We start from the raw sequence: 24,905 nt of genomic DNA on the forward strand, positions 1-24,905 counted from the left end.
AGCTTCTTCCATGTTGTAACATGGATCAACATTTGTTCCATTTTACTGCTGAATAGTATTCTATCGTATGGATAGACAATTATTTACCTGACAGCACCCAGTATCAGATGCCCATGAGATAGTGACCTAGCAACTCCAGATCCCAAGGTGCAAGTCCTTACAGGAAGCACATTGCCTCAGGCATGACAGCAAGGCGATAGTCTGAAAAATGCAGACACAGATAGCAAGTACCCTGAGATTTGATGTGTGGCCAAGTACTACCTCAACACCCTGGAAGGCACAAAGACCCCCCTGGCAGATCATAAGACCCCATCAAACAGAGAGAATTGTGTCCATCTGCGGAAATATCTCAGGGATCACACTCTTCTCAATACCTAGAAGCCCAAAGAACCCAAAGGTACAGGCTGACTGCAGAAAAATGGGTTTATTATTATTTTGCCACTTGACTATGCCCCTAGGCTAAAGAGACGTGAGGTCTGTGTATATATTTAGTCTACCTTCTCTATTAGGCCATTTGAAAATCTACCTTTATTTATTTACCAATGGGGAAAATTCCATGCAGCAAAGAGTCCATTTTGAAAATACAAACTGTCAAAAGATGCTAGTAAGAACCTGAAATGTAATCATACATAATAAGATTCTAAAAAGAATATGCCAATGCCGTCTTTCTTTTCCTTCTGCTTCCATTTAAGAGAATGAAAATGTGGTGACTATATGAGAGACTCTGCCCAATTCATGCATGATCTGGGTACATGGGGTACATGACAAAATGTAGTTCAGGAAACAAAAGGCAGGAATCAGAAGCAAAAATAATTACATAACTACACTGAGTAACAAGAGCCAAGAAGAGAAAACTAAGATTACCAGTTCTGTATAACTGAAAAAAATACCTGGACTATTACATTCCTTTATTACTTAAAACATGAATGTATCACTTTGGTTGTAAACCATTAAGAGCAATCACCTTATACATAATATACTCTCATGGTACATGGAGTGTCTATCTGGAGTATTATTTTATTAACATTAAGCTTTACTATAGGTAGGCTTTTAACAAACTGAGAAACAATTATTTTCAGACCTACATAGCAAACTATAACTAATATAAATGGAACTTTTTCCTATTTGTAAGCTCTATGACCATATCTTAAAGGAAAACCTTTCAAGCAGTTTAATATTAATTATACATTGAATGCAATTCAGTATACAGGCCAAAAGGTTGAGGAAATTCATCTGTATTAGAAGATTAAGAATTTAAGGAAGACATAAAAATAATTATTTTTGTCAACATTAAAGGACATTTCCTTGTAAAAGCTTCTCAGCTAGATAAAGTGAGATCTCAAAGTCCTGAGTACCATTTCTTTAATAAAGAAGCAATCATTCAGTTAAATGATTAACTGAGTTCCTACTCTTCAGAAGGCACTAGTGAGGGGGTGGGGGAAGGTAAGACACAGACCTTACAGTGGTTAAATTCTGGATTTATTTTCAAAGTAGAATCGACAAGATTTGCTGACAGAGTCACTGGATATGAGTGTGAAGAAGTGGAGTCAACAATGACCCCAAGATTTTCACCTGCAACCAGAAGCTTAAAATTGCCAAGAACTTAAATGGGGAAGACTGAAGGTACATCACAGAAAAAGGATAGATTCAAGAGTTCAATCTTGCTGCTTATTAGTAGAGATGCAAAGTAGGCAGCTTGATGCAAAGTCTAAAGTTTGGGGGAAAGGTCCAGGCTGAAGATATAAATTTGGCATTAAGTCATGAGACTGAATGAGATCATGGAGTGAGTGAGTATAAATAGAGAAGGAAAGAAGACCCAAGGACTGATTCCCCAGAACACTCCAAAATTAAACGGTCAGGGAGAAAAGAAGGAAACCTACTAAGGAGAATGAGAAAAAGTAGCCAGTAAGGAAGAATTAAGATGAGGAAAATAAAGAAAATCCCAAGGAATAGATCAAAAAAAATCCTAGAACTAATAAGTGAGTTTAGCAAGTTCACAGGATATAAGGTAAACACATAAAAATCTATCATATTTCTATACTCCAGCAATGAACAATTGTTAAACCAAAATTAAAAGCACAATACCATTTATAACAGTTTTTAAAAAATGAAATACCTAGGGATAAGTCTAACATAATGTATACAGGCTTTATATACTGAAAATTGCAAAACACTGTAATAAAGGAATGACTGAAAGAAATCAAAGATGACTTAAATAAATGGAAAGACACGTCATGTTCACGGATTGAAGACTTAAAGTAAAGATGCCAGCTCACCCTAACTTGATCGATAGGTCTAATCCAATTCATATCAAGATTCCAGCAGAAATTTTTGGTAGAAATAAACAAGTTGACTCTAAACTTTATGTGGAAAAGCAAGGGAACTAAAAAAGCTAAAACAATGTTGAAAAAGAAGAATAAAGTTGGAAGAATCACACTACCAAAATTTTTTAAGGAAAAAAAAGGCTATATTTTATTTTGTTTTTTTTTTTAACACCCAATTTAATGACTTATTATATAGCTATAGTAATCAAGACCCTGTAGTATCAGTGCAAGGATAGACACATATATTAATTGGACAGGATAAAGTACAAACACAGCCAACTAATTTTTTTATAAAGGTACAGAGGCAATTCAGTGGAGAAAGGAGAGTGTTTTCATCACGTTTTTGGATTATAGGCAAAAATAAAAAACCAACAAACAAAAACAAACCTCAACCTAAATCTCATATCTTATATAAATATTAGCACAAAATGGATCATAGCTTTAAATATAAAATGAAAACCTACAAACTTTAGAAGAAAACACAGGAGAAAATCTCAATAAACTAGGGTTAGGTGAAGTATTCTTAGATATGTCACACACCAAAAGCACAATCTGTGAAAGAAAGAAAATACGGAAAAAATTAAAATTTTGCCTTGCAAAAAACACTTTTAAAAGAACGAAAAGACAATCTACAGACTGGGAGGAAATATTTGCAACTCACGTATCTGGCAAGAACACAGGCAAAAGATTTGAACATATATTTCACTAAAGAGGATACATGGCTAGCAAATAAGCACATGAAAAGATACTGAACATCAACATCATTAGCCATTAATAAAAGGCAAACTAAAGCCCCAATGAGATATCACACTATACACCTATTAAATAGCTTAAAATAAAAATAGTGACAATAGCAGTGCTGGTAAAGATGCCCAACAATGGACCTTTTATACATTGCTGGTAAAACTGCAAAATGGTACAGCCACTCTGGAAAACAGCTTAGCAGTTTCTTAGAAAGTTAGGCATATTTACCGTAGGACCCAGCAATCCCACGCCTGGGTATCTACCCTAGAAAAATGAAAACTTACACTCATCCAAAACCTGTAAACTGATGTTCAAACTTGTAATAGCCAAAAACTGGAAACAACTAGCATATCCCTCACTAGGAGAATGGATAAAGTATGATACATCCATATACTAGAACACTACTCAGCAATAAAAAGGAACAAACTATTGAGGCACACAACAACTTTGATGGATCTTAAGGACATTACACTGAGTGAAAAAAGCCAAATTCAAAAGAATACATGCAATACGGTGGTATATGGGAATCCTGTATTTTATGCGTGATTGTTCTATAAACCCACTTCTCTAATAAAAGAAAACAAAGGATATATACAATATGAAAATGTTTATATAACATACTTTAAAAGACAAAATTACAGTGGTAGAGCAGATGTCAGTGTTTGCAAGGGGTTACAGTTTGTGGGAGGATGTGACTATAAAGGAATAGCATGCGGAGATTTCTTTGGGGCGACGGAACAGCTCCAAACTCTGATTATGGTGATATTTACACAAATCTGTACATGTAATAAAATTTTATAGAATTATACATGAAAATAGTAGAGCAAGTAAAAACTGATGAAGTCTGAATAAAGTCTACTGTTTAATTAATAGTATTGTTCCCATGTCAATTTTCTGGTTTTCTATAATTCTGCAGCTTTATATCAAGATGTTTCCATTGGGGAAGCTGGGTGAAGGGTACATGGGAACTCTACTATTCTTGCAACTTCTATTTGAGTCTAAAGTTATTTCAAAATAAAACATTCTTTAAATGGCTTTTAAATGCTGCTGATACATCAAATAAGATGAAGACCACGAGATTTAATAAAGTACAAAGTGCCAGTGACTGACAGGAACCAGTTCCATGAAGGTGGTGATCAGAGAACAGAATCCTTAAATCAGATTTTAAGTATTAGTTAAAGTGATTAGTAATGGCAACATCTAGAGTATGACCATGGAAGGTAAGCTGAGAGAGAGAGAGAGCAAACAGGGTCTCTGGAATAGAAAAGTTCAAAGAACTGAGAATTTATTAAATTGGGGGGTGGGGAAGGGAGATCAACTTATTCTTGGAAGATAGCTAAGGAGGCTACTGCACCACATTAAGTACAATAAGCAACCAAGATTTCTTCTGCAGCTGTTTTATGATCCAGAGAAAAGCATAAAATCCTAATTAATATAGACAATGAGAAAAGAACAGGAAAAGAGATATGGGCAAAGCATTTCATTGCTACGTAAAAGGTGAATAACTGGCAATGTCTTTCTTCAAAGTAAAACGACAAGGTGGTTTGCTATACTTGGGGATAAATCATTCAGTGAACTTTGTTTTTCTCTTTGTTCTTGTTTTTAACTATAAAAGATGAAAACCTACCACCCACACATCTATGGCCAATTAATTGAGAGTGCCAAGTCCACTCAATGGAAAAGAATAGTCTCTTCGACAAATAGTGCTAGGAAACCTCAATATCCACATGCAAAAAAAATGAGAATGGACCCCTACCTCACTCCTTACACAAAAATTAACAGAAAATGGATCAAGAACTGAAACATTAGTGCTAAAACTATAAAACCATTAAAAGAAACATAGGGAAATATCCTCAGAATTTTGTAGTAGGCAATGGATTCTTAAAGTTTATACCAAAAGCATGAGGAACAAAAGAAAAAAAAATAGATAAAATGGACTTCATCAAAATTAACAACTTTTGTGCATCAAAGAACATTATTAAGAAAATGAAAAGACAACCAACAAAATGGAGGAAACTATTTGGACACCATGTATCTGGTAAGAGTTTAACATCCAGAACATATAAAGTACTATTACAACAACAAAAAGGTAAACAACTCAATGTAAAAATGGGCAAAGAACCTGAATAGACATTTCTCCAAAGAAAATATACAAATGGCAAATAAGCACATAAAAAGATGCTCAACATCATTAGCCATTAGGGAAATGCAAATCAAAACCACAAAGGGATACCACCTCATACCTACCAGAATAGCTATTATAAAAAATGGAAAATAACAAGTGCTGGCAAGGATACAGAAAAATAGGAACCCTTGTACATTGTTGCTGGGAATGCAAAACAGTACAGCAGCTGTGGAAAACATTTGGGCAGTTCCTCAAAAAGTTAAACATATAACTAATTACCATAGAGCCTGGCAATTCCATTTTGAGGTATATAACCAAAAGTTTTGAAAGCAGGGATTCAAATAAATATTTGTACACCAATGTTCACAGCACTATTATTCACAATAGCCAGAAGGCAAAAGCAACCCAAATAAACGTCTATCAACAGATACATGGATAAACAAAATGTGGCAGATAAATACAATGGAATACTATTTATATAAAGGAATGAAGTTTTGATACATGCTACAACATGGACAGATCTTGAACACATTATATTGAGTGAACCAGACACACAAAAAACAGATAATTGTATGATTCCACTTAAATGAAAGAACTAGAATATGCAAATTCATAAAGACAGAAAGTAGAGTACAGGTTAGTACGGGTGGGGAGAGGAGGAATGGGGAATTAATGAATAATGGGTGCAGGGTCTCCATTTGGGGTGATGGAAAAGTTTCAATAATGGATGGTGGCAATTACAGCACAACACTGAGAATGTGATTAAAGCCACTGAAAATCGTATGTTTGGGAGTGGTTGAGATGGAAAATTTTTCTTTTTTGTTATGCATCTGTTACCACAGCAAAAAAAAAAAAAAGAAGCAACTAAAGAGACAATGACAATTAAATGCAATACAGATTCCTAGGCTGGATCTGTACTAATAATGGAAGAGAAAGGGCACAACAGGATATTATTGGGACATATGAAAAAACTGGAATATAGGCTATAAGCTTTATATCAATGGTAACATAAATTTTTTTAATTTGATAGCTGTACTTAAGATGGGTATATAAATGAATATCCCTGTTCTTAGGAAATGTATAAGGAAGTATTAAGTCTTTAAGGAGCATGATGTATATAATCTATTCTCAAAGGCTTAGAAAATAGACTGACAGACAGATAGGAAGAAAGATATAACAAATGTGACAAAATGTTAAAAGTTGATAAATGTGGGTATCCATGTTGGGGGCATATTGGAGTTCTCTGTATTATTTTTACAACTTTCCTATAAGTTTGAAATTATTTCAAAATTAAAATTTCAAGAAAAAAGAAATACCTACCAATCTCAGTGAGTTGCTATAAGGATTGAGAAAATCTAGAACATATTTAGCACAATGCTTCATACATAATAGACAATAAATGATGGAACAAACACAGTCTTCTACTCACCATTGTGTGCAAAAATTATAAACCAAACAATAAGCACCCATCTCAAAATATTTTCAAGGGACATAAGCAAACTTATACAGTAAACAAAATGGGTTCCCTCCCAGTTGCCCTTTCATTATCTTACCCAATGATTTTCTTAGCAGGTCCCATGGAACAGAGTTGCCACGCTGGAAAGAGGTATTGTGCTACTAGAATTAAACAAGGGTATACTCCCTTAAGTTCTAGAAAGCCTAATTTGATAGCAATCTCCATTCTTCTCCCAAAGTTTAACAGGGTACAAAAGAATACTTTTAAGTAGGTCAGAAGATCAACACTCAAGTATAAGAATGTATCTGATTGAACACATCATATTTAACAAACATATTTAAGTAAACATATTACTATTTCATGGTGCTTCAAACTCTCATATATTCCTCAACTGAGAAAATAAATGAATCACTACTAGGCCATTCTCCCTACTGTTACTGTCCTGCCAATGATCTCCTGCTGATCTTCCCCCTAGATATAACAAGATCCAAAATTAGACTGTTTTTCCCTCACGTGCAGCTCTCTAAGCCAAGACAGCTATTGAAAAGTCATCTGATTAAACAGATTCCTCGCTGCTGCCTACTCTTGGTGCCAGAGAGGCAGCAACTGGGAGCCTTCTTCTGAAAGTAGGTTACTTTAAAATTACACTCCCAGCTGATGCTGACTGTTCATAGTCCAAACACAGATGCACAGAAACCAAAAGTTTTCTTTCCCACAGGTAGTACAGAATTCCATTTTTGTGTCATTTTAGAAACACAGGTTCATGACATACCAGAAAAATGCCATTCTTAAGTATCCTAACTCATTCTCATCCTAAATGTGAAAGCTTAGAGATAATGGAAAAAGACCGTGAATACTGACTCAGTATATAGATATTTCTTTTTAGTGCTTAGTGTTTTAGAATAGACAGAAGGAAATACCTTAAGTTGTTGAACTGTAATCCAATAGCCGAGATCTTTGATAATGATTGTACAAATACATAGCAAAAACAAAAAAACAAAAAGTTGGTAGCCCATGTTTCTATGGATCTGCTTCTGGATGTGTTGTTCTGTTCCACTGATCTATATAGCTATCTGTGACAATACTACACTGTCTTAGTTAAACTATCTCTATTGCAAGTTTTAAAATTGGGTAGAATGTAATACTAGTGGTCAATAAGAGGGGGATTAAGGGGTGTTGGATGTGTGGGGTTTTCTCATTTCCTTTTCTTTCTTTTTCTGGAGTAATGCAAATGTTCTAAAAATGATCATGGTGATGAAAGCACAAATATGTGATGAATACACAACTATGTGGTGATACTTTGAACCACTGACTGTGCACTCTGGATAAATTGTATGGTGTGTGAATATACCTCAGTAAAATTACATTTTAAAAAAAGATGACAAAAAAGATGTAGAGATTTTTTTAATTCTTATTTAAAGGTGAAATCTAAAGGAATTTGACTTCAATAGACTATTAGCTGACTTTCTAGGAAGCCAGAAATGGCTACAAGCTATTTGTAGCTACAGGGGAACACTGATGTGTTTCATGAGGAGCTTCTTCCCAGAATACTACTCCTGTTCATAGTTCACAATTACTGAATAAGGTACTATTGAAAATCACTGTTCTAAATTGGACATGCTTATCTCACTAATCATGTATTCCCATCACAAATAAGTTAGTTGCAGATAGGAGGTTCTAAGCTTACTCTTTTAACCAGAGGTCTCACTCCTCAACGGAAACCAAATTTGGAATTTTTTTAAATTCACTTAAATTTTCAATCAGCTTTCACTAAAAGGCCCATAATTCCTTGTTCTGAGACCCACAGTCCTCAAAAACCTAGATCTTTCATAACATTTGGCACCAAAAATCCAACTTGAGCTTATCTGATGGCAAAACCTAATCTGAGCAAATGAGGGAACAACCCGTCTTTATTTACCCACATACTGTGACTAGTTATGTTTCATTGCATAAATATTAATATCTTTGATGTATTGTCCCAGACTCTGAGGAGAGTGCTACATAAAATACATGCATCATATAACCTTTCAAAAATTCAAAAACTTCTGGCCCCAAGAGTTTTGAATAATTTAGATAAAATCTTCACTATTATAGACTGCTTCTAAACTCAACCTTTTGTTTTTCACCTTGCCAAAAAATTTCAGATGCATTAAAGCTCTACTATATAATATAACTTGAAATAGTAATGAGCTCTTATATAAAATGCACTAAATAAACCCCACACATATATATTTTTCATTATAGGACTAAGGACTACAAGATTCAAGTTCCATTTCTTTTCCATTTTAAATAACTGAAACCCTGTAGTGATTTGTAAGTACTATTATGTTTTTAAATTTAAGTCTCCACTAGGTTTTTAAGTGTTATAAATTAAATGTTTTTACTAACTTATTAAACTCTCAAACAATTTTGCTCTCCTTTTCATTGCTAAAAACCAGTATCTCAAGTCAGAACAAAGATGCTTACATAATGAGTTAATAGATAAGTTACATGAAGCATATCTCTCAAACTTTACTTTTTATAACTTATTAGATAATCTTATTCCTAGTACATAATGATACTAATATTTACTAATTATGAGGGTAACCATTTGTAGCAACCATTAGTAACATTATTTAGTGAAAGACCTTTGACACTTTACTAGACTATATGAGCATATTTATTTTTAATTGCAAAAAAATTTCAAACAATGTCATTAGTACAACCAATTTCTTAGGACCTAAAGAGGTAAAATATATAACATCACCAGCTGAAGTTTTCAAAATACAATTTATGAAAGAGGAAAATAAATTAAATTAATGGAAATGAGATAAATTGCCTTTTTCATGTATTTTTAATTAACTGTACATATTAATCTCAGCATATCCATCAAAACATATTTATATGTGGCCATTTTGCCAATTCAATGTTTAACAAATAAAGTAAGCATGTCATTTTTGCTTGTGAAAGCAAGGGGAGAAAACTATGACTGCAAGTTTAGATGGTAAGAAGACTCAATTATTACTGGTAATAGCAAAATGAACATTTTAATTCCAAATGTCATCTTGTCACTTATCATTAATTAAATGACAAAGCTCATTCAGTAGAAAGATATTTCAGGATTTCTCAAAAATCAGAGATCTCATCTAGGAATAACACTTAACCAATTCAAATCCTACAGATCTGTCAAGAAACATGGAGTAGAAAAGTTAGGACATAATGTCTACTCATTTAATGGAGCTGAACTTAGCACAAGAGGCAACAGAGTTTAACCACTTAACCTTAGCAGAGGCAAACATACCATAACTTACCCTGGAACTATTAACTTGTTGAACCTAAAAGGCTTTTTAAGAACAAGATTTTATGAGCTGGTATTTTTTCCAATGAGTCCTTCAAAAAGCCAAAGCACTTGGGAAAACTTAATAAACTGGGCTAATTTGAAATGAGCTTCACTTTTCATTATTAGTACTATATATACTCAATATTTATATAACTTTTTTCCCTTTATATTCATGCAGTATGTATTAATAATTTATCAAAATATTCTTGAGTATCTTTTAAAATGGTTGTAAACAAATACTTAACATACCAAGTCTAAGCACTCACTACATTTTTATTTTAAGAAGACAGAAAAACCTCTTCCAAAGGTGCCATGAAAAGCACAGTTTTAAACAAAGAAAACCAGCTTCACTGAGGGATAAATCTGGTATTCATTTTATGACAATTATGTGTATATATATACATATAAATTGGGCCTCAGTTATCTCCTTTGGGAGAATCACCCTAAAGAAATATTTTTCAGAATATGTGCCAAAAACAATGAACTTTAGAAAATTCGTACATCAATATAAACGATCTCCTTTATTTTCCCAAACATTATCAAATCTCAAACTTTCCAGAGGCAAGTGTTTAATAACAATTAAAACAACAACAACAACAAAAACAAAACACTTCTCCTGGACTTGTTTTTTCCCCAGCCATAAAGGAGTAAAAGTAATTTTTTAAAAAAGATTTAATTTGGGAGTGGTTTGACCACCAAAAAGAAAATTCGTCTTCCAAGTTTTATTTCATCCTTTTAAAATGTGAACACTACCTACTTAATATGTTACACTAATACAGCAAAAATCTGAGTAATACATCAATGCTAGAAAAGTATACATGCTTAATGTTATGGAAAAGCTAGACAGTTTTTGTTACGCTAACTCATACCACAGCAGTTGAAAATGGCAATCCAAAGTACATTATTCTACATTTTGGTTTAAGAGGCTATTACCATTTCTGTGTTTTTCACTAAGATCACTGAGAATGATTTTGTTAAAATTCCCTACCAAAAACTGAAAAAATCCACATCCCAGTGTGTAAGGGAGTTTTATTTTTTCTTTCTCTATTACATTTTTTCATCGTGAACCTTAACATACATACATAACACTGATAACTTTCAAAGTACTATTTAACAAGTAGAGAGCAAAGTTCAAAGAATGTCACGGGTCACAGTTCCACAACTTCAACTATTTCCATTATTGTAAAATTTAACGTACATACAGAAAGGTGTTAACTTCTGATGTGTAACCCAACAAGCAGTTATATAGGTAATTTCCAAAACTGTTATGGGTTACAGTTCCACAGTTTCAGTTCTTTCCTTATTATGAAATAAAGGGTATATACAGAAAGGTGAAGACTTTCAAAGGACAATTCAACAAGTAGCTATAGAGCAAATTTCAAAGAATGTTATAGGTTACAGTTCCACCATGTCATTTACCTCCTTCCAGCCACTCCAACATCACAGCATCTAAATATATATATATATATAAAGTTTCAGTATTCATAGACTTTTGTTAAATCTTATCTTGTTTGTTGCTACCCTGTAAGGGAATTTTATTATACAAACATTCCAATCAATGCAGATGGACTAGGGTTTCAAATAATACATTTGTTTAAATTAATTCAGGATAAAGGTTTTTATGCATACTAAGGTATTTTTACACAGCCAACTATCAGAATAGCCATCTATCACATATCTTCTATAATAAGCTAATATCATAATGTACAAGACACACTTAGGATGAAGTTCATTGTTAACAATAGCAGATATAAACACCTGTACTAGGGTGAAAGCTTTCATCTGCCAGTAAACGGACTGACAGACCAAAAGAAAGGGAAAATCTAAAGCTTCTTTATAAAATTAAATTATATCAACCAACATCTGAGTGCTTAACTGCATTCAAGGGATGATGCCTACATAGTAAAAGATGCAAAGCCTTGCAAGACAAATTTCTGCCTTGAAGGAGTTAAATGCCTACAGATGCACCACAGAGGCTGCTGAATGCCAGGACAAGGAACGGAGTTTTGAACATTCTCAAAATATCTTTATTTGAATCCTTTCTTTTGGTGCTTTCTTGGAGACAGAGAGACCCAAGCTCACACAAAGAGCAAAGCTTCTGGACTACATGAAAATGGGTATTTATTTAAGACAAAAAATTCAGGTGTATCAAAATGAAAACGGGATAATTTCTAATTTTTTTTTAAATTAAAAATAGCCTTCCTTCTTCGAAAAGCAGTATGTGTTCAACAGAGGAAAAAAATGGTAAGAGATGAAATTAATCTTGCATATCAATAATCCCACTATTCTGAGAGAATAATTACTAACCTTTGCCCACACTCCCCAATTAGTATGTTACAAAAGTCTTTCCATATCAATAAATACCATCAAAAATTATTAAGTGGATGAATATCGTAATATTTCATCATGGGGGAAAACATAATATAACTGGTCCCCTACTGCTAAACACTTAATTGGTTTCTAATTTTCTGCCATAAAAAATAATGTTCAATGAACATTTTTGTAACTAATTCTCTGCATGAAACTATTATTATTTTCTTAGGATACAATCCTTGAAATTTGTTTCCTGGGTGAATGATATAATAGTCTTTTAACACAAATTTATACCCTCCCAGCTTTATGTATGAGAGTACTTGTTTTCCATGCTTGACCAACTGGGAAAGCTCTTACCTTTGCCAACGTGACAGGCCAAATCGTGTTCTCAGTGTTGTTTTAATATAAACTTCTTTGGTTGCATACGAAAGCTAAAGCTTTTTTTTCATATTCCCTGCCAATTTTTTTCTTCCACTGGCAACTTTCTGTTCATGCCTCCTTTCCCATTTTAATTTGGGACGTTCATCTGTTCCTCATTAATTTATAAGAGTATTTTATATATATCAAGTAATTAAGCCTTTTTCACATACATTCACATACAGAGTTTGTAATGATGCAGTGTGCGTTACTATGTCTCTCCAGGAGTTTTATAAGTTGTCCACAAAAACAGCATTGGCTATACTATTATTTTAGGCTAAACATTTTTACCAAAAGGTTATATAATAGAGTAATTAAGTCCTAAGAAAAGCAATTACAATCAGTACTAAGTCAATTTAAAATAATCTATATTAAATACAGAAGAGTCTTCTATTCCCAAACTGTAAATTCTAAACCCAGAAAATGTATATTTATTCACTGTAACATATGGATTTGAGATCTATCATTACTCTCAAAGTCTACATACAGATTCAGACTTTTACCTTTTTCCAGAAATGTAAAAGTTTACAAAAGCAGATGTATAAAGAATAGCTGAGGAAGAAGGTAGCTACATGAGGAAAAAAAAAAAAATAGGGAGGGGGAAGTTTGTTGTCAAATACCAAGTGGATCATAAAAACCCAAAAAGAAACTTTAAGCCAAAGAATACAAAAATCTATAGTTTTCTGAATGTTGCATCTCTTCTGATAGCTAACGAAAAAACAATAAAGAATTCATGAAAAAAAGATTATGGATATGAAGTTGTAAAAATAGATCACTGCTTTCAACTGTGATTTTCTACCACCTAAAGCTGTATTACTCATTCTCAAATTATGAAGCATCTGTATGTATGTATATATATTTGTATGTAAATATACATAGATATATATATATAATAAAGAAACATAAAAAATTCACTCTATACAAAATAAATTCCACAAATGATGTTACATACAAGTTATTAAAACAAAGAAACAAACAAATCTATCCTACAGATTTGAAAGAATCCCTTCACGTCAGTTCACAAACCATCTTTGAGGTCCAGGAACTCATCAAAAACTACTTCTTTTAATATAAATGAGTTTGTATTAAAAAATCTTTCCAGGTCAATTCTGGAGTCTCCAATAGCAACCTCATATGAATTAACATCCGAGAGCATAAGGATTCACACCAAGTCTTTTTCTACTACATAAAAAAAAAAAAAAAAAAAAAAATTAGCCTCAGTGCCCTTAAGTCTGGTCTAAGTTGCTTGATATTTATAACTAAAAAATATCTGTTATAAAGATAAGTAAAAAACAAAGCACAAAACTGAATTTACAGTGTGCTCATAATGATCTAAAAAACTGTAAAGCCAAAGGAAAAAACATCAAAACATAGTAGCAGTTACCTTCAGACAGAAGAAAAAAAGGTCGTTTTTTTTCCTTTTTACTTTAAATAATAATTTTAATTCATAAATAGGTATTTGTTATAATTAAACTTTTTAAAGAAAAAGATGAAAGATACCAAGTCAAATAACTACAAGTAACTTCCTGATCCTCAAGCAATTATCTACTCAAACACAGGGGCAGTTTTTTTTAGAAAAGACTTCAGCTGGCATCAGCTAGTCAGAATAACGGCTACAGTAAGTATCTTGTATTTCGTAGAAGTACAGTAACGTTGTCTATTATCATTTAAGTGGCAATGCTGTATGCTTTCCTGCATATCCTTTCACATGCTTGATGGCTAAAACAGAAGTTACCAGTTATGGTGGAATTTACTTCTTAGGAAAAATTATATATTTCCTTAAACTAAATCCCAGATTTTTCTCCTTTTTACTTCTATAAAAGTGGTTATACTCAAATTAGAACAGGTTGACTATATATAGAAATACTTGACATATCTTGGAACATAGTAAAATCCAAGTCCCCTTTACCTTCTGAATAATGTGCTCATACAATCAAAAATAGAAATTTACTAGCCAAAAAGACAAAATAAAATCAGATATGAAATGGAAACCCAAAGAACTAAGTTATTATTCTTAGTCAGTTTGGGGGCAGAATAGGGAAAGAAAAGCCAGCCAGTCGTATTGTAGAACAAGGCTACTCGGTTTAGTGAGACACTAAAATTTTCTAAGTCAAGGATCTGGGTAAAAAAGAGAGAGAAAGGTGGTCAAAGGAGAAATATGGCATGACCTGCTGCACTTCCAGGACACTCAGGGAGGTATATTTTGTTCTGCTCCTTCTCTTGTATTTCTAATAAGTCAAGTCACATAAAAAGACAAAGGGCAGGGTTCAGGAATCAGAACCCAGGAAAAATAAAGTATAAAGTAAGCACAACATCCCAAATGCCAATCTTAACCTAGTTTGTAAATCTTAACCTGGAAGGAAAGTTTCCAGTTTTCTAAAATATGAAATCCAATATTATCCTACAAACTGATTAATAACCTAAAAGATAGTACAGCTGCTTAAAAACAGTGATACAGTTTTTGATACATTCTGAGGATTTTATTTTGCATATGTATTTATATTCTTCTGTTTTCTCAAAACAAAAGGCCTTTTTTATGGCCTCCATTAAGAGATTACTTCCAATTTAATAATATGATAAAACCAACTAACCTCAGTTTCAGCTCTGCCATAAAATAGCTTACTGGGCTTGAGCCAGTGTCTGGTCTAAGTTTCTCCATTTGCATACTGAGAGGATTTGGTCCAAATAATTTAAAATAAAGCCTGACACTCTAAAATAATTTCTATAATTCCTCATGATGATATCAAGCTGTTTGGGGTAACATCCCCCTTTGACCAGAAAAACACTGCCCCAGATTAAAATAGTGGGTATATGCCTAAAGCAATCATTCACCACATCAGCACTGGTGAAGATCATACTGTGGATTTACCCCCACCCCAACTTCATCACTTCATCCCACCTCCAGCACAACAAAATCATCACTACCTACTAATTAATTTACTTACAGAGGAAATGGGTAAGCCAACCCCCACTATGGTGAGGACAGTAGATGTGACGGTACTGTCATGGTACGGATACTGGATGCTGTTGTCTTTACAGAAAAAGCCTCTCTGAAATGGATATATTTGGCCCAAATTTAGAACAGCCATAGGCATGGAAGCTGTTGGGGAAGGGAAAAAAAGACACATATGATTAAATTCAATTAACTTTGTTAGGAAGTAAAGTCTACTGAATGGGATGCAAATCTTAACCTTATTTTGCCCTTAATGGCAAAAGATCAATACCCCATTAATACCCAAGAGTGAAGAATAGAGAAACCATGCAACATTCACTTGTCCATATCAACCCTGCCTTTATGTTGAAGTATAAACGCACTAACTTGTATTGACCTCTGATTTTAGGGATAAGCCACAAAAGAAATCCCTAGGAAAGAGAGCAAACTTGGCCCATGAAAAAATAAAGTTGAGAAAACAGGAAGGTTTTATATTTTACATCTTGTAACTAATTCATTTTTAACTGAATTGTTCAGTATCTTAAATATGTTTAAGAAAAAAAGGCAAAACTCAATAAACTTAACAATCACATCATAACATCTAAATGCAGTCAAGGGGGGAAAGATGTACTACATTTTATTCACATTAGAATTGAAAGGGTAAAAAATATTAGAAACCATAAGTATATTTAATAATAAAAACAGAAAGGAACAAGCCCTTTGTTTTCCAAATACAAATAAAAAACAGCTTTTATTAGCCCTGGAAATGCTTCAAAACCACTTTAACAGGTTATACAGGAACAATTTTTCAGTTGAAAATTTTCACCCTAACAAAATGACCCTGAAAGACCAAAGAAGTTAAATAAATTAGTAGCTGCTTCTTATTTTCAAATTTTACCATCACCCTTTTAGGGTTTGTTTTACACAATTCAAATGTTCAAGCACCTATTCACTCAATACTAAGATAAGCCATACATAGTGGAGACAAAGTAATATAAAACAAATACTAGCTTCAAAAGCCTGAATTGTACATGTAGAAATAGAATGTATACTCAGAAAATTGTTTAAAAAGCAATACCAAGATAGATTTTGGGGGGTGATAAAATTGTTCTGTGCCTTAATTATGATGATAGTTCCACAACTCTACACATTTGTCAAAACACAAGACTGCACACCAAAAAGAGTGAATTTACTGGATGTAAATTTAAAAATAAATACCATAAAAGGCAGAAAATAGGATTAATTACTAAAATGGTTTAAAAAATAAAGGGCTATAAGAATTCAGAGGCCAACGTGAACTGGAGTAGTTAGAAAAGACTATTCAAGAAGAGGCAAGCGAGTTGAAGGTGAAACAGCAGGTAAATCACAGACAAAAAGAGCACAAGGAGAGCATCTGGTGGTCGGTGAATGCGAGGGCAGCGTGAGGGTCGCAACAACACCAGCACAGAGGGCATGAGCAAGGAGTTTCCAAAGAATGGAACATTTTATAGCATGCTCACACATGCCAAGCACTAGGCTATGTAAATGAACTCAACCTTTATCTCAACCCTGTGAAGTAGGTATAACTGCCATTTTTCACATCAAGTTACTGAAGATTAGAGAAATGAGGAACCTTGCCAAAACCAGTAATCGGCGGAACCAGACAATCAGTGCACAGGGACTCCCATGGAGGCAAGTGATCTGGCTAGATGAACAGATTGGAATTGTGGCAAGGGAGAGATGACTGGAGTGGAGGCGCAACCTGCACTTTGCATGAGCTCATTCAATATAAAATAAATGTTGTATTAATAATAACTCAAGATTAATGGAACAAAATCTTCTCCGATGCAGATTTTCTCTGAATTGTGCATTTCTGTGGTTTTTAAAGGGAGTGACAAGACATGAGATTTTTATGATTAGAAAGGATTATGGGTTTAAAATACTGGCCTAAGAAATTGGACTTATTCTACAGGAAATAAAATATCACTGTCCCTTCTTGCTCAGTGTCAGCAACATAATAAAATGAGGGGTTTTAGAAATTAACTTCCCAAAAAGAGAAAAAAAAAAGACAAAAAGAGAAGGGAAGCATTTAATGCAGCTTTAAAATAATCCAGTGTAATGTGTTGATAGTGAAAATTGAAAAGGATTCATGGAAGAATGTTTTGAATACAGAAATGACACAACTTGATAACTGACTGCAATTGCTGGGACAGACATGAAAAGGAGACTTCAGGGTTTGGAAGTATAGAGAATGATGTTCCCATTAACAGAAATGTGAAGTTGGGAGGGAAAGCTGATTTATGGCAGAAAAAAATTAGTTTACTACTGAAAATATTGCCTCTGGGGTGACCAGGCACCTTCCTAAATGTTCAGTCTCATCTTCCACTCTCCTCCATGCATCCAAGCCTCCAATTACCCTGAGCCATTTGCTGTTGACCAAATATACCAAGCTTTCAAAAACCCTAGGTACCTTCGTACATGCTCAGCCTCTATTGGAGATACTTCACCCTTTAATTTCCCTCAAGTCCAAGTCGGGCACTCCCTTGTCTGTCCCATGGTCCCCTGTACACATACATCTATCACACTGTATTTTCAATTGCTTTTTGTGTGTCTGACAGCAACATAAGGACAGACTGTCATTTTTGCATTCTTAGCACTGGGCACACAGCTCTGAATAAAAAGTTATGGAATGACTACATAAATAAAATTAAATAAAATTCAGGTTAAAAAATCAGAAGTTGAGAGAAATGTGCAAATTGTTGGCATTTAAATATAGTAACTTAAGACAGGAGAAGGAAACCTCAGAAGAAAACGTAAAGTCAACACTGGCAGAGCTAGAGCAATCAGTTAAGATCTAGTATGCATAGTTAAGTCATGAAAAGAGACTGTAAGAAAGGGAGGAAAAAAGGAGCATTACATGCTCCAGGAGGGCAGGAGCTACATCTGTCTCATTTGCTACGATGTCTCCTGCACCCAGCACTGTGATCAGCACATACTGGTCATTCTTTAACAAAAGAATGAACAACAGAGAAAAATGACACTATTGTGATTCAGAAGCCAAAGGAGGTAGCTTAGCCTAACAAATATAAATCTACATAAATTTAAGACGTCAAATGCTAAGACATCAAGGATATGTCTAACTCTGAGAGAATATATTATACCATCTCCACTGACATAGCAACAATATCTTTACAAAAAAACTTCAACATTGGCTTCAATATTGGTTTGTCATGGTCTAAGTATGAATCCCTTTCTCAAATTAAATATGTTACAATGATTTCCCCTATTGCTCATATGTGTCACTACATACACACATACACAGCATCTATCCTCCAAGAATGAATAGAATTGCTTTTTTCACTCCAAAAAGCAATGGAATATTCTTTGTCTGCTATAGAGATCATTGTCAATGGTAATTTTTTAGGATAGTGATTGAGAGGTCTGTGCTAAAGTTAGTGTTATAGGAAGATTCTTCTCAAAATAAACCCTTTTATAGGACAGGTACATTCTTTCCTTATTATCTAAAGGATATTATTTTTGACCCTTAATCATAATTCTAGGATATACGTCTCTTAATTGAAATATCCTTAAAAGAAGTCACTTTTAAAATTCTATAATAATCTTACAATGAGCTTTCATTTGTTGTAATAGATTCACAACAATTCATGTGTATGTTACTACCAGAAAGAAAAAAGTTGTAACTCTCTCCTGATATCCTTCTGATGCACTCTCTACCCTGGATGCACTCTGCCTCAGAAGGCTAACTCAGACTGCATAATGGGCTCTCTCACCCTCTGCCTTCCAATCAGGTTTGGCCAATGTGGGAGGGAAGGCATTGGCAGGAGTGAAAGGGCAGAAGGAGTGTGGGACAAGGCATGTATTTCTCTGGTTTCCCTCTGGAAAGGTTACCATGGATTTTGACCCTCTACTTGAAGTCACAGCTCCAGTCAGGTGGCCTTCTACACACAGCTCCCCTCTTGGGGTTCCAGTAACTACTCCTTCACTTTACCCCTCAGGTCTAAGGGGAAATATGCCATTCTCTCTGTTGCTAGCTAGAAAATCATGGGCTGATTTTCTAAACTCTGCTCATGTATTTGTGAATTGTACCTTCATTCAAGCCTCCTCAAATTAATTCAGTTTCAATGTGCCATCTATTTCCTATCAGGACATGGCTGACAGACAGTGCCACCTATTCATTTCAGTCTTGCCAAACATATTTGTTAGCTACTGTATGTTTGCTCTTAGTGTGTCCCTTCTAAGATGTGTTTAGAAAGAGAAATAAATGAATGCGTGGATCCATGTATAGATGTATATTTGTGTTTCCTATATTCTCCTCCAACTAAGTGATAATTGAAATCTTCCCATTATATATATAGTGCATACATCCTCAAAGACATGACGCTAACAAAATATTCTAATGGAATAAATGAATAAATCTAAAATACATTTTAAAGAGACAGAAATACTGAAGTAAAACAATGTTAATCTATAGCTCTGTAGAAACAGAAGTAAAGAAAAACAAGTGATATATTTACTTTTTGAAAAGAATGAATAAAAATCTGGAAGTTCTTAAAGTGACTATATTGACTTTAGTGCCTACCCACTACCTTCCCTACTTTCTCAAAAGTTCTTATTTCAAACATCTAAATAAGTAATTATGCTATACCACAGGGAAACTCAGATGTCCATCCTCCTCAAAATCTCCCATCCTTACTTATTCAAACATTTCAGTTCCTATTATGTGGCATCCACAATGCCAGGAAAGAAAAATGGAAAAAAAAAATACTAAAAGAACTCAACAAGGACTGGCAGTTTGATATGCCGAGCCCTCTATCATGGGACTTGCCCTTACGAAGCTCGAAGCTCGTTACTGCAAGGGAGAGGCGAGACTTGCATATAATAGTGCCTAAGAGTCTCCCCCTGAGTACCTCTTTGTTGCTCAGATGCGGCCCTCTCTCTCTAACTAAGCCACCTCGGCAGGTGAACTCACTGCCCTCCCCTCTATGTGGGACCTGACTCCCAGGGGGAGTAAATATCCCTGGCAACACAGGATATGACTCCCGGTGATGAATCTGGACCTGGCATCATGGGATTGAGAATATCTTCTTGACCAAAAGGGGGATGCAAAATGAAACTAAATAAAGTTTCAGTGGCTGAGAGATTTCAAATGGAGTCGAGAGGTCACTCTGGTGGACATTCTTAAGCACTGTATAGATAACACCTCTTAGGTTTTAATGTATTGGAATAGCTAGAAGTAAATACCGGAAACCATCAAACTCCAACCCAGTAGTCTGGACTCTTGAAGACGATTCTATAACAATGTAGCTTACAAGGGGTGACAGTGTGATTGTGAAAACCTTGTGGATCACAATCCCTTTATCTAGACTATGGATGGATGAGTAGAAAAATGGGGACAAAAACTGAATGAAAAACAGGGTGGGATGGGGGGATGATTTGGGCATTCTTTTTACTTTTATTTTTTATTCTTATTCTGATTCTTTCTGATGTAAGGAAAATGTTCAAAAATAGATTGGGGTAAGCTTCAGTAGCAGAGAGATTCCAAAAGGAGCCGAGAGGTCACTCTGGTGGGCACTCTTACGCACACTTTAGACAACCCTTTTTAGGTTCTAAAGAATTGGGGTAGCTGGTGGTGGATACCTGAAACTATCAAACTACAACCCAGAACCCATGAATCTCGAAGACAGTTGTATAAAAATGTAGCTTATGAGGGGTGACAATGGGATTGGGAAAGCCATAAGGACCACACTCCACTTTGTCTAGTTTATGGATGGATGAGTAGAAAAATAGGGGAAGGAAACAAACAGACAAAGTTACCCAGTGTTCTTTTTTACTTCAATTGCTCTTTTTCACTCTAATTATTATTCTTGTTATTTATGTGTGTGTGCTAATGAAGGTGTCAGGGATTGATTTAGGTGATGAATGTACAACTATGTAATGGTACTGTGAACAATAAAAAGTACGATTTGTTTTGTATGACTGCGTGGTATGTGAATATATCTCAATAAAATGAAGATAAAAAAAAAAAAAAAAAAAAAAGAACAGCAGCTTGGAAATGTGGAAACGAATCTGGCAACAGGATAACCAAGCTTCTTCCTCTTCTCCCCAACCCGTCTTCACTCCCAGCCTGCCTAGGACACACACATACTCTCTGCCCTAGAGTGGAACTTCATGGTTCGTTGGTGGGAGATCCCTGCGGGGGTCTCCAATGGGAGTCAGGCAGGACTGGGAAGGGAAGGAACCCATGAGGACCACTGCTGAAACCAGAGAGAGACCCTCCAGGGCATCGGGACTCCTTGGCTTTGCTCTAACCCAGGTCAGAGAAGAGTCGCCCTTAAAGCAGGGAAATGAGGACTCCCTGGCAGAAGTGTGAGGGAGGACCCCGACTGTGCTCCCCAAGCCAAGAATCTGAGGTGATTCTGATGAAGGTCTTGCTGGACAGGGGGTGGGATAGTAATAACCTGGAGGCCAAGACCAGGAGGGAGTCCCAGCCCAAGGCTAGGGAAGGACCAGAAAACTTATAATTGAGTTTGGGTGTCTTGTCTCAGGATTTTCAGCCCCAGTTACATAGCAGGTAAGATGAATGAAATGAAGCAGGGGAGAGGTAGGAGACAGGCTGGAGCAGGGAGAGCAATGAATGCCAAGTATGACATCTGTGCCTAAGTTTCAGCCTTTAAGGAATAGGTATGCCCTAAGGACACCCCTCAAGGGACAAGTGCTTGTTGGGGGAGCACATGGCCACTGTGGAATTCCAAGTAAGGCTCGGACACAGTCAAAGAGTTCTTGGGACTGGATCAGGTTGACCAGATGACATCTCTACTCAACACTGTCCCAGCATCTCAGACTCATATCTAACCCATGGTGGTTCCCCATGGTTCCCTGGAGAGTATTGGCTCAGCTTCTCTAAGGAGCATGCCAGTTGTAGAGCAGTGAGCCTATTTGCATTCCTGAGTACCTCCAAATGCCACTGACATGGGGTCTGGCCCTGCACACAGCACCTGCCTCATGGATGCTGACAAAGGGTTTCCTTCCTGAATGGCGGCCTCCAGTCTCCTGACCAATTTCTATACTTGTCCTTGAAGTTAACTTTTTTGTTAGTAGACTTGATCTTTCAAAGCAGGTGTAGGTTTACAGGAAAATTAAGCAGAAAGTACAGAGTGCCTGTATACACCCTCCCCCTTCCAGTTTTTCCTGTTATTAATGTTTTTCATTAGTAGGGTATATTTGTTACAATTGATGAACCAATATTATTAGAATCATGTATTTTACTAAAGTCCATATTTTACTTTGGGGTTCATTCTGTGTTGTATGATTCTGTGGTTTGTTTTTTTAGTTTTTATTGTGGCACATATATAACAACATAAAAGTTCCCATTTTAATCACTTTCAAATATGCAATTCAGTGATATTAATTACATTTACTATGCTGAAGTTATCAACTTCGATCAGGCAGTGATATCTTGCTCTTTCACTCTTTGAACTTCCGAGTGGCCCGGGGTTGGACATGCACAACTTCATTAATCAACAAATAAATGCAAGACAGAACACTGTAGTACCACTACCATGTTATACTTAACAGATGATGAAAAAGGGGAAAAATTATAGTCCTGAATGCAAGTGAAATTGTACATTCAGATATTTCTGGTAATGATACTTAAGTCTACTCAAGTGTACCAATGAGAAAAGTCTTTGACATTCTACTCACTAATCTAAATTCTGTACATTTATCCAAAAAGGAATTAAAAATTATGTGCACACAACTATGTGATGATAATGTCAGCCAATGACTGTATACTTTTTATGGGTTGTATTGTGTGTGAATATCTCTCAATAAAATTGCATTTAAAAAAAAATAGATTGGGGTGATGAATGCACAATTTTATGATGGTACTATGAACAGTTGATTGTACACCATGGATGACTGTATGGTATGTGAATGCATCTCAATAAAACTGAATTTAATTAAAAAAAATAACTAAATAAATAATAAAGGGGGTGTGGTGGTTAGGTTCATGTGTCAACTTGGCCAGGTGATGGTGTCCAGGTGTCTGGTCAAGCAAGCAGTGGCCTAACCATTACTGCAAGGACATTTGTGACTGGTTAATGAACCAGAAGGCTGGTTTATTAAATCATCAGTCAATTGGCTGCAGCTGTGACTGATTACATCAACAAAGGGCATGTCTTCCACAAGGAGAGAATTCAATCAGCTGGATCAGTTGAAGACTTTTAAGTGAAGCAGACAGAGGACCTTCACTTCTTCGGCTAACCAGCGAAGTATTTCCTGAGGCGTTCATCGAACTCGCCCGTTTGTTTCCTGAGGAGTTCATCGAACACGTTCATCAAAGTTGCCAGTCCACTGCCTGAGGAGTTCATCGAACAGTTTGCTGCCTGCCCTGCAAGGTACTGCCACATAGTTGGCACGTAATTGAGTCTTCAACAGGCCATTCCACCGCTCTATCAACCCAGCTGCCACATGGCTTCTGCCGACTTGGGATCCGATTATCCCCATTGTATTTAAGGATTCCAGCTCAGTGACAGCAGTTCCCACAGTAATATATGACCTACAAAGAAGGGTGACTACAGAGCTCTTCAGGGATGATGGAGCTAGTCTCACATACTTATTCCTCACAGTCCTGGTAAAAGGTGTGTCCTCTGGACATTCCAGGGGTGTGTGAGCAGGTCTTCCATGATAAATCCACTTTAACATTCCAATGTCTCTAAGCCTTTGAATCCCCTCCTCTACATTATACCAGGTCAGTTCTGGCATTTCAACCTCACGTAATGTTGGCCACCTTTTGATACACATTTCAGCCAACCACCCAAACAAACTGCTAACGTCATTTCAACCCCTCAAGCTACAACACTGAATGTGGAATCTCTGCTTAGTGGGCCCGTATCAGTAAATTCAGCCTGATCCAAGTTTATATTCCTTCCACCATTATCCTATACCCTTACTATCCATTCCCATATATATTCCTGATTTCTGTCTGTATAGACTGGAAAACTCGTACAGTTCTTTTGGAGTATATCATACTTCCTCATGGGTCATACTTTGTATCTCACCCTTTGGGGCCTGTTGGGACTTTAGTCTAGTTATAGGCATTGAAACAAAGACTGGTGGTGGGGGTGGGTGTCCTAGTTTGCTAATGCTGCAGAATGCAAAACACCAGAGATGGATAGGCTTTTATAAAACGGGGGTTTATTTCACTATACAGTTACAGTCTTAAGGCCACAAAGCATCCAAGGTAACACCTCAGCAATCAGGTACCTTCACCGAAG

The 24,905-nt window shown here is 35.5% G+C and overlaps 1 protein-coding gene across 2 annotated transcripts in view; it reads right to left on the reverse strand.

Annotated features, from left to right (window-relative positions):
• Positions 1-24,905, reverse strand: part of PLPP1 (phospholipid phosphatase 1) — a 164,882-nt gene that overhangs the window by 103,806 nt on the left and 36,171 nt on the right. The window contains exon 2 of one of the 2 annotated variants that reach the window (XM_037798852.1): positions 15,644-15,798. The exons of the other annotated variant lie outside the window; for it this stretch is intronic. Coding sequence (XP_037654780.1) covers positions 15,644-15,798 — 155 coding nt within the window. The remainder of the gene's footprint in view (positions 1-15,643; positions 15,799-24,905) is intronic. 2 annotated transcript variants of the gene reach the window in all.

This window comes from Choloepus didactylus, chromosome 11, assembly GCF_015220235.1.
Source record: "Choloepus didactylus isolate mChoDid1 chromosome 11, mChoDid1.pri, whole genome shotgun sequence".
In the NCBI taxonomy this organism is placed as follows: Eukaryota; Metazoa; Chordata; class Mammalia; order Pilosa; family Megalonychidae; genus Choloepus; species Choloepus didactylus.